The sequence below is a fragment of the Ascidiella aspersa genome, chromosome 6 (genome assembly GCF_963924565.1).
Source record: "Ascidiella aspersa chromosome 6, kaAscAspe10.2, whole genome shotgun sequence".
In the NCBI taxonomy this organism is placed as follows: domain Eukaryota; kingdom Metazoa; phylum Chordata; class Ascidiacea; order Phlebobranchia; family Ascidiidae; genus Ascidiella; species Ascidiella aspersa.
The window spans coordinates 3,508,341-3,517,910 of NC_139452.1; the positions used below are offsets into that span (position 1 = coordinate 3,508,341).

Below are 9,570 nucleotides of genomic sequence, written 5' to 3' on the forward strand. Positions count from 1 at the left end.
CATTTTATTTTTAATTTGTTGCGGTACCATATTAGTAAAGTTTTAACCAAGTTTAGGTTGACAACTTGTGTAGATGTTAAATTAGATTAATGCGTATAGTTCAGTTAATTTGTTCGAAAATGTAACGCAGTTAATAGATTTTATGCTATGAAATGAATAACGACTAAACAAGAATGGCAATCTTTGAACAACTCTTGAATCGTTATGAGTAAAAGTCATTAAAACACGTTGAAAATATTTTTCTCTCTCTCTCTTTGCTGCTTTCCACATTCTACGGTGGGTTGTGTTTTATCTTGTTAAATCTGCACGAATTAACGTATTTCTTTACTTTATTAAATAGTTCTAGTTAGGCCTAATTGTAAATTTTAACCTGGTTGGTAATCCGGGAGGTTATTTCATTCAGTTGTAGTAGTAAATCAAGCGTTTGATCTCCCAAGTAGATTCACTCAAAAACATGTTACACTTTAATTATGTGACCTACGCCATGTTTATAAATATTTACTCCATGGTGCTGTTGAAACTTTGTTCTGTGGCACACAGCCTTCGAATTTAAAAGTCAGAAACTTAACAAGATGTCCGCAGATGAAATGTAAAGATTCAAACGTCCCTATTTGTCATGTGGGTAACTTGAGAAAATGTTTGGGCGCTGGTCTAGAATCCTACCACATTTTGTCTGGGTTTATAATGCTAACATTATTTGGGTTAGGGTGAGAGTTTAGGTTGGTCAAGTTAAGTATTATTGTTATATTTATTCTTGCATATCTAGGCCTACCTTGCAATCTCAACTTTACCAACTCGTTTTGTTGATGTTAAAATAAATGTGATAGGACTCTAGATCAGCACCATGTTGTCATTTGGATTAAGATTTACTCAAAATATCGTTTTTCGGGCATCTCTATTTGACATGTGGGCATTTTAAGAAAATGTTGGCGCTCTTTTACTTATGTACATAAAAATTAATAAAAAAAAAATCTTTCTTCAAATGCCGCATACCACAACACATTGTTTGGGTGTGAGTAAATTCAAGTAATATTATGTTTATTATTAATAACTTAACAAAACGTTAGCATTAAGATTTCGTGTGAAAAAAGGTCGCTAGTGTAATCATTTCAACCCCCTTTAACCATGACACTTCATTTGTCCGTTGGAGTGCCAACCTTGTCGGGGTGGTGAGATCAAATGAACCTGGCTTTAAAACTCACCTTCACTGAATTGTGAGAGGTGAATCCTGTCTGCCAGGACAGCAAACTCTTTAAAAGTTAAAACAGACTGTAAATAATGTTTAAAAAATCTATTTTCCCTGTGTTAAAACGTGTATATCCATTTAAAAAACATAATAATATCTTTTCAATTGCTTTAGCAATTTAGCCTGTTCGTAAATATGCAAAATTTTATCAGTAAAGAAACTTTCGAAGGTACCTTACTACAGCCCCTTTTGTCCCAATATTTTATGTGTCCTGTGAAATAATTTTTTAATTGAAATTATTACAGTATTGGTATTGCCTTTCTTGGAGGCTGACATTTTATGAACTTCGTAAGATAGAGATAGTTTGCGTTTTGTAGTGGATTTGACTTAATGTTTAGCTTCTTGCAAACCCTTTAATCAATTTTATTTCTGATTTCAGAAAAGTCTTTAAACTATCCGCCCGGTAATCCTTACGCACTACAAGATGCCTAGGGAAGACAAGAAAACATGGAAAGCCCAATACTTTATTAAACTCGCGGTAAGATGATTTTTAATAATAGCAACTTAAATATTTCATTTATTGCCAGAAACTGCTTAATGTTAAAACATAAGTGTATTTAACAAACTAGTTAACCTGTTTAATTCTTTTTTTTAACTTTAGAGAGTTTTTCCTTTTTTGTTTGCTAAATGTAACAAAAAATTTCGGAACTTTTATTTTAATTGTTAAATGACATTTTGCTGAAAATGGGGGGCTTAATTAATTTGGGTGTTTGACTTAGTAGGGTTGACCTTGAAATTAAAATTTGCACTTGAGATTTGGGCCAGATGTAAACCAAACAAAATTCGCCAAAAATGGTGCATGCCTTCTAATCCTACCAATTAATTCAATAATTCAGGGGGGTCGGGAACCTTTGGCTCTTTTGATCATTTCTCAGCATGATATCAAATAAAACTGCACGCAGCCATGATCTCTTACCTAACTTTACGCTATTTTTCCTTTTTTAACACACAGCAAATTTTCGGCGCTTTGTGCGATGAGTTAAAAAAGTATTATATAGCTCCTTTTGGTGAAAAGGTTTCCCGACCACTGCTATACATAAAAAGGAAAGTCAGCATATTTCATGAAAAAATTGACCAACCGTTGAAGTTTTAACAAAATAATTTGGTTTCAGATTAATAAACCAATACCTTCAGTAGTAAAACAACAACCTTTTAGTCTATAATGCCAATCTAAAACATACCAAAGATTGACTTTCAATTTGTTCATTCTCAACCACTGCAGCAACTGTTGTAAGAATTACAAGGTGCCTAATTTGTCGAAAGTCCTAACCCTGTTACAATAATCTAAAACTTTCCTGAGATTGCCTTCCAATTTGTTCATTCTGAACCACTTTGCAGGAACTCTTGGAAGAGTTTCCCAGGTGCCTTATTGTCGGGGCCGACAATGTCAGCTCGAAGCAGATGCAGCAGATCCGTGCATCAATGAGGGGACGTGCCACCATCTTGATGGGAAAGAACACAATGATGAGGAAAGCTATCCGTGGTTACATGAGCAACAACCCAGACCTGGAAAAGTGAGGAATTTTGTGTAGCATCTCCAGTTTATTGAAGGTTGCTTTGACTCGATTACATGCCTGATTAAAAGCCATAATCTTTCTCTGTAAGTTTTTGTTCGCTTTTCGGGTCAATCACAAAAATCCATGGCATTTAATTTTACTTTGGCACAAGTGATTTTGTTTGTTTGAAGCATGGCATGCTACTAAACTAACCAAATGATATGTTAAATTTGAGTCCTGGGTCCTAACATTTTATTGACTTTTGGTTAAATCATTTTTCTATAGTGTTTACCAAACTTGACAAGTAATGATGATTGTTCAACTGCACAGATACAACTTGACATTAGCACTGGCGCTAGAAATGGCGGAACCCACCAGTGTGTGAAGTTGTAGTTGATACAAAACGTTCTAAAGAACAGTCTGAACAAAGTCAAGAATATATTTATACCTTTAAAATTATGGTTCTTAAAAACTTTTACGGAATGCGGGAGTGGCTTTGTTTTGTTTTTTTAAGTCAAAAAGAACTTGAAAATATACAAATGGAACTTGCCAGAAGATTAATTTGAAAGGGTTTTAACATGCTGCCAAACTTCTTGATCGAAATTTACAGCTAGATTTTGAGAAATATTTTTATCAACATTATAGAATTAAATACTAATCTTAACACAACTTAATAATGAAACTAACGCATTAACTTTTAGATTTTTACTAGTGTTTAATATTTCAGGCTTCTTCCTCACATTCGTGGCAACATTGGTTTGTGTTTCACCAACGAAGAACTCATTGACATCAGAGATCTCCTTCTTGCCAACAAGGTAAGCATTCAAACTTCCCTGTGTGGTCTTTGCGTATTTTTTTACAGAAAACAGGAAGTATTTTTTTATGTTCTGCAACCCGTTTTTACTTTACTACAATAACAGCAAGCTCTACGCTACTACATTTAAATATTGTTTGTACTACAAAAATGTTATTCTAATGCGAATTTGGTGTTTTATCTTGACAAGAGTTATGATGATTGTTCAACTGCACAGATACAACTTGACATTAGCACTGGCGCTAGAAATGGCGGAACCCACCAGTGTGTGAAGTTGTAGTTGATACAAAAACGTTCTAAAGAACAGTCTGAACAAAGTCAAGAATATATTTATACTCCCAATAGGTTTTCTACATTTAAAGTTGGAATTTCGGTATTACTAAATTTTCTTAATTCTATACATACAGCTAACATAAACGAAAACCCTTTTTAGACCCAACAAATGCTAAAAACATTAGCAAGAAAAGAAACCGAAAATATGTTTAAGATTCTTTTATTTTACAAATAGCAGTTGTAATGGTTTTCTTTTTACCCCAGGTAAAAGCCCCCGCTCGTGCTAACGCCATCGCCCCTGTCGACGTAATTGTTCCCGCCCAGAACACCGGCCTGGGACCAGAAAAAACTTCTTTCTTCCAAGCTTTGTCCATTCCAACCAAGATCTCAAGAGGAACCATTGAAATTATTGTAGGTTAATGATTTGTCAGGAATATGAAGTGTTTTGGTTATAAACATGCAATGATCTAGAGACGCCAAATATTTGATTAGGAGTCCCATAAAATGAAATAGTTAAATTTTTTTTAGTTCTCATTTTTCCAGAAGACTTGCATCTTTTGTGGTGCTAGAATTGTGTAAAAGTGAAAGAACAAACGCAAATGAAATACCAAGCCACGCCTGAAATGTTTTGGGGGTGGAAGTTCATTGTGCCACAAATAATTAAAATGATTTAGAAAGATCTCTAGTTTCAGTGATATTTTTCCCTCCATAACTGTGCTACAGTTGCAACCAGGTATAGTATACTTAAAAGAGCTTTTCCTACTGTTATTTTAATGTCTGAAGCTATGCGACTAGGCTACAAATATTCCCTGTATAAGCTTTTCCAGGACTCATTCCTTCCTTTATTGCGTGACTATCTTTGTTGTTTTGTACCGTTACAATCTTAAAAACACAGATCCTGTCAAAAAGATAGAAAAAATATGATTCGATCAAATTAGTTATGGCGTGCATGGCAGTACAGACCGTTGAAGTGGTTCGAAATCGTAAAAGTTTGAAGCGCCTGCTCTGCACTACACGGGATGCCTTCATCATTATTTTCCTTGTTATTTTTAGAGCAATGTCCATCTGATCAAAGTTGGAGACAAGGTCGGAGCTTCCGATGCCACTCTACTCAACATGTTGAAGATCTCTCCATTCTTCTATGGTCTTGAACTTCAACAAGGTACATAACTTAACATACTGTTTGAGGAAATTAAACCTAGATATTACGCGATTTTAGTATGGGGGTTTTAAAACCTTTTTTTACTTGTGGGCCCCTTAACACTTTTTGTTGGCCCCACCCCTTTTTCCACAAAATTTTTTTTTGTTAAGGGATGTCCTATTAAAACCAGAAATTGAGTCCAGCTAATATTTAAAATATTATATGCTTGTCCCCCTAGGTGTGAACAAACACTGCTCTAAGGTATCTGTATTTAGCAAAGATTATGTTAACTCTTTAAATTTAGCACTCATTTCTCTAATTGCCTGGCATCTTTTCCATGTTGCTTGGCATTCGCATAAATGAAAGAACATATGCAAGTGAAATACCAAGCCATGCCTGAATTATTTCTGGGATGGAAGTTCATTGTGCTACAGTTATAAAATAGGATACAAAAAAGGCTGCCTTACATTGAAGTTGGAAAGCCATTTTATTTAACAAATTTTACATTTCTGCAATCTACATCTTGATTTTGTTTACATTATTTTTTAAAGCTTAGAATTTTTTTTACTTTATACAATATACATATTTGACCTTTACACAACTCGTTTCTAAGGTTTTTGTTATACTTTTGAAGCACATAGCTGTCTTTGAGACATGTATTTAAAAAAAAATATTCATTGAACTTCACTTCTGTATATAATAAATCGCTATGTTTTTAGTGGTTTACCCTTAAATAAAATGAAACTTAGATTTGTCCTTAATTTTTTAGTTTATGATTCCGGAACCTGCTTCAGCCCCGAAATTCTGGACATCACCGATGACGACATTCGCATGAAGTTCATCACTGGAGTGAGAAACGTGGCCTCGGTGTGCCTCTCCATCGGCTACCCAACCGTCGCTTCGGTGCCACATTCAATCATCAATGGTTTCAAGAATATTCTTGCTGTGGCTGCCGAAACCGACATCACTTTCCCAGAAGCAGAAAAGGTATTTTTGTACTGTTATAACTTTATTTTTATACATGATTATAAACTGTTAAAACAGGCCAGGGTTTCCAAAAACTATTTGAACTGATGGTCTGAAAACCTATCTTTTGAAAGAGTGCCAATGCAAAACCTATTTTTTTAAACCAATTGGTATTGTTTTCAAACCTTGCAAAAATTGCAAAGAAGTTGTGTGGCAACCCTTTCTCTTAATATGCAACACTAATATCTACATTTTGCTCTACCATAAACATCTAATATTTTAGTCAGCAACTCTATGCAAACCCCCTTTAACCATGACACTTCATTTGTCCGTTGGAGTGCCAACCTTGTCGGGGTGGTGAGATCAAATGAACCTGGCTTTAAAACTCATCTTCACTGAATTGTGAGAGGTGAATCCTGTCTGCCAGGACAGCAAATAAGATTTCAACAGACTTAACGCTGATTTGCAATAGAAAAATATTTTAAAGTTCACTCTGAGTCCCCTAACATCAGTCCTAAAAGTGACCATTCCTGTGAAAATGTTACAAAAGTGGCTCTATTCCTGTAGGCAATTACATTATGGTTTACTTCCCCTAACATCAGTCCTAAAAGTGACCATTGTAGATCCTTTCAATCCTGTGAAAATGTTGTTACAAAAGTGGCTTTATTCCTGTAGGCAATTACATTATGGTTTACTTCCCCTAACATCAGTCCTAAAAGTGACCATTGTAGATCCTTTCAATCCTGTGAAAATGTTGTTACAAAAGTGGCTTTATTCCTGTAGGCAATTACATTATGGTTTACTTCCCCTAACATCAGTCCTAAAAGTGACCATTGTAGATCCTTTCAATCCTGTGAAAATGTTGTTACAAAAGTGGCTCTATTCCTGTAGGCAATTACATTATGGTTTACTTCCCCTAACATCAGTCCTAAAAGTGACCATTGTAGATCCTTTCAATCCTGTGAAAATGTTGTTACAAAAGTGGCTTTATTCCTGTAGGCAATTACATTATGGTTTACTTCCCAGCCATTAAAACTCCGAACACATTTAGTGCAATAGCGCAGCTTGTAAAACAGGGTTTACCAGTGGGTGCAAGAACTGTTCCTAGGGATGCGTAAACACGGAAAATGTTTTACTGAACGTTATCAATTAACTGTATAAATAGAATGGTTTGTAAAGCAATTCTAAAAAGGTTGCCTGAATTGATTGGTGTTTAAAAACGTTAAGTATCCTAAATGTATCCGCCTTTTTAATTAAGCTAATGCAACTCTTCCCGTTTCACAGATGAAGGCCTACCTTGCCGACCCTTCTGCCTTCGCTTCCGCTGCACCTGTTGCCGCAGCAGCAGAAGCTGGGAAGGAAGAGGAAAAGCCAAAGGAAGAATCGGAAGAGGAATCTGACGATGACATGGGTTTTGGTCTCTTCGACTAAGCGCCATTTTGTTGTTCACCCTACCTCTTTGCATAATGTAAAGTAGGGATGGTGCCCGCAAAATAAACGAAAACCCGTAGATTTGTGTGTGTTCTTCTGTTATACACCACCTAACCGATTCAATTTTTCAGCATAACTGCTGTAGTTTTCGTGGAAACAAAACGAAAGTCTTGTAGGCTCGCTTACCCGACCAACCAAATCACTTAAAACAGATGATCTGTAAACTCTTCGAACAGTGGTTATAGCTTTTTTCTAGTAAGAATTTGTTTGCTTAAACTGAAGGTTTGGCGGCTGCAGTAGAATACAAGGCGAAGATTTTTTGTGCAGGGTAATTTAAATTTGAGAAAAGTGCGGCAGAATTATAAAGGCCTGGCATGATTTACTTGGAAGGTCATTTACGCAATTTCTCTTGTAGTGTGTTTGTTCGTTTAATTTAGTTCTGATATCTATGTTGTCGCGATTAAGTTTTGAGAGACTTTGAAGTGTAACAATTTATTTTTACCAGTAAAATACATCGAAGAATTTGCTGCTGTACATTGGCGGTCAAACAATTTTTATCAGTATTATTTTGCGAGTCTAGATTCAAAGGATTTGTTGTACAAACCCTATTTTGAGAATCTGCGAGTTCTATAAAGATAGATGTGCTTAAAAACTAGAAGTCTTAAAGTTAAAAAAAGGTATAGAGAATTTTTTAAATGTGTGATCCTTTCATTATCCTGCAAATGCTAGGGTTATCAAAACACTTGTAATATGGTTTTGTTGTACTTTCTGTTTAGAGAGTAGACTGAACTTACTTTGCTTTTGTGCTTATTTTAAATTAATTCCTTTGAATAAAAGGTGTATTTGCTGAAAAGTGAAGGCTAAAAGACAATAAAAGAAAAGAAAAAAACTATTTGTCCATTTTTGGTTTCTTTGTTTTCTTAGGATTGTCTTTTCGATGTCTCCTGTTTTTCTTTTTATGTATCTTCTTTTCGTCCGACCCAGCAACTTTTTGAGGTACTTCTGGTTCAGAGTTTTCTTCTTTCGTCGGCTCAGAGTTTTCTTCTTTAGAATCAGATTTCTTTTGCTCGAGATCAAACATCGCCCCTTTAATAAATCTCCTTGCAACGCCTTTTGAAAATCTTGGGGCTAAAATAAAAAAATCACAATTTTATATTTTCAAATAACAATTCAAAATAACAGGTTTTCGCTGCTTCAACACATTATTGCTGTTAAAAAAATAAAAATAAACCCACCATTTTTACGATCTTCAATTTCTTTAACTTTGGACATATAAGTTCTAATTCTGTCGAGCTCCTGTTTGACTGGGTGTGTTTTTGGGTTTACACCTTGGGTTAGAAGGTAACCTAAGCAATATAAAGGGTTAATCAGTTACCAGTTACACCAACATTCATATATTAGACTAAAAGACATGATTCAGGTAAAAATAAAAATGCACCCTTAATATCTTATGATTAAATTACTTAAGAGTTAGTCATAGTTTTTCATTGATGGTTGAAAAATAAATGTTTAATTCTAGCCACTAAAAGAAAAAAGGCAATTTTACAAACCCCAGAATAGAGAATTGACAGCATATGCAGTCACCAAATCCAGTTTAGCCACATCCAAAGGTTCCGACTAAAATAAAAATATCAAATGTATTCAACTTATATGTAGGCCTACCATCAAAGTGTATATTCAAATCACAAGTTTTTAATTAAATTGGAAGACTCTTTTAGAAAACTACCTTCCGAACAATCTCGCTCCTTTCATTTTCAAGCAATGGCTTTAAACTTTTCTGCACATCTTTCAGTGAAGAGTCAATCCCCTTTAAAACATCATTCAGTTCTTCGGGATAGTCATCGTCCACTTCCATAGTTTAAATTATAGTTTTGTTCTTCAAGTAAACGAAAGCCTATTTTTCACAATCGATTCCAAACCTTGGTGACCAAATACAAACAAACGTACTATTCTGCAGCAGCCCAAAAGTAAAAAAGCATCATAATACAAAGTGAACGTTTTTAGCAGTTATTAGCAGCCAAAACAGCAAATATTGGTAGCAAAAAATAAACTATTTGCGAACCAATGTACAAAGATTAAATTAACCAACATTGTGCTTTAATTAATAAGAAGATCCACTTATTCCTCATATTTTCAGACAGCTTTAAAACTGTACAGCGCCTACCAGTAAAGAAAAAACTAGAATAAAAACCGGCCCTAAACA

At 34.8% G+C, this 9,570-nt stretch overlaps 2 protein-coding genes across 2 annotated transcripts; one reads left to right on the forward strand and one right to left on the reverse strand.

Annotated features, from left to right (window-relative positions):
• Positions 1-226: 226 nt before the first annotated feature.
• On the forward strand, positions 227-7,446 carry LOC146139195 (large ribosomal subunit protein uL10-like). Its single transcript, XM_083391361.1, has 8 exons — positions 227-276; positions 1,626-1,724; positions 2,585-2,760; positions 3,470-3,557; positions 4,094-4,240; positions 4,883-4,991; positions 5,740-5,957; positions 7,221-7,446. The coding sequence occupies exons 2-8, from the start codon at positions 1,671-1,673 to the stop codon at positions 7,365-7,367; spliced, it is 939 nt and encodes a 312-aa protein (XP_083247487.1). The 5' UTR covers positions 227-276; positions 1,626-1,670; the 3' UTR covers positions 7,368-7,446.
• Positions 7,447-8,086: 640 nt separating this feature from the next.
• Positions 8,087-9,339, reverse strand: LOC146139196 (nuclear nucleic acid-binding protein C1D-like). The gene is made up of 4 exons (XM_083392251.1): positions 9,094-9,339; positions 8,918-8,984; positions 8,603-8,713; positions 8,087-8,495 (listed from the first exon to the last, which is right to left on the reverse strand). Exons 1-4 carry the CDS (start codon positions 9,220-9,222, stop codon positions 8,257-8,259), a joined length of 546 nt encoding a protein of 181 aa, XP_083248377.1. The 5' UTR covers positions 9,223-9,339; the 3' UTR covers positions 8,087-8,256.
• Positions 9,340-9,570: the final 231 nt, after the last annotated feature.

Bases quoted from the DNA above. Each gene is read 5' to 3' on its own strand.
- LOC146139195 (XM_083391361.1), top strand. From the start codon at position 1,671: ATGCCTAGGGAAGACAAGAAAACATGGAAAGCCCAATACTTTATTAAA. The intron at 1,725-2,584 runs GTAAGATGATTT...ACCACTTTGCAG, and splicing joins AATACTTTATTAAACTCGCG to GAACTCTTGGAAGAGTTTCC. The intron at 4,241-4,882 runs GTAGGTTAATGA...TGTTATTTTTAG, and splicing joins GAGGAACCATTGAAATTATT to AGCAATGTCCATCTGATCAA.
- LOC146139196 (XM_083392251.1), bottom strand. From the start codon at position 9,222: ATGGAAGTGGACGATGACTATCCCGAAGAACTGAATGATGTTTTAAAG. The intron at 8,714-8,917 runs GTTTGTAAAATT...TATATTGCTTAG, and splicing joins TGTCAATTCTCTATTCTGGG to GTTACCTTCTAACCCAAGGT. The intron at 8,496-8,602 runs GTGGGTTTATTT...TTTTTATTTTAG, and splicing joins AATTGAAGATCGTAAAAATG to CCCCAAGATTTTCAAAAGGC.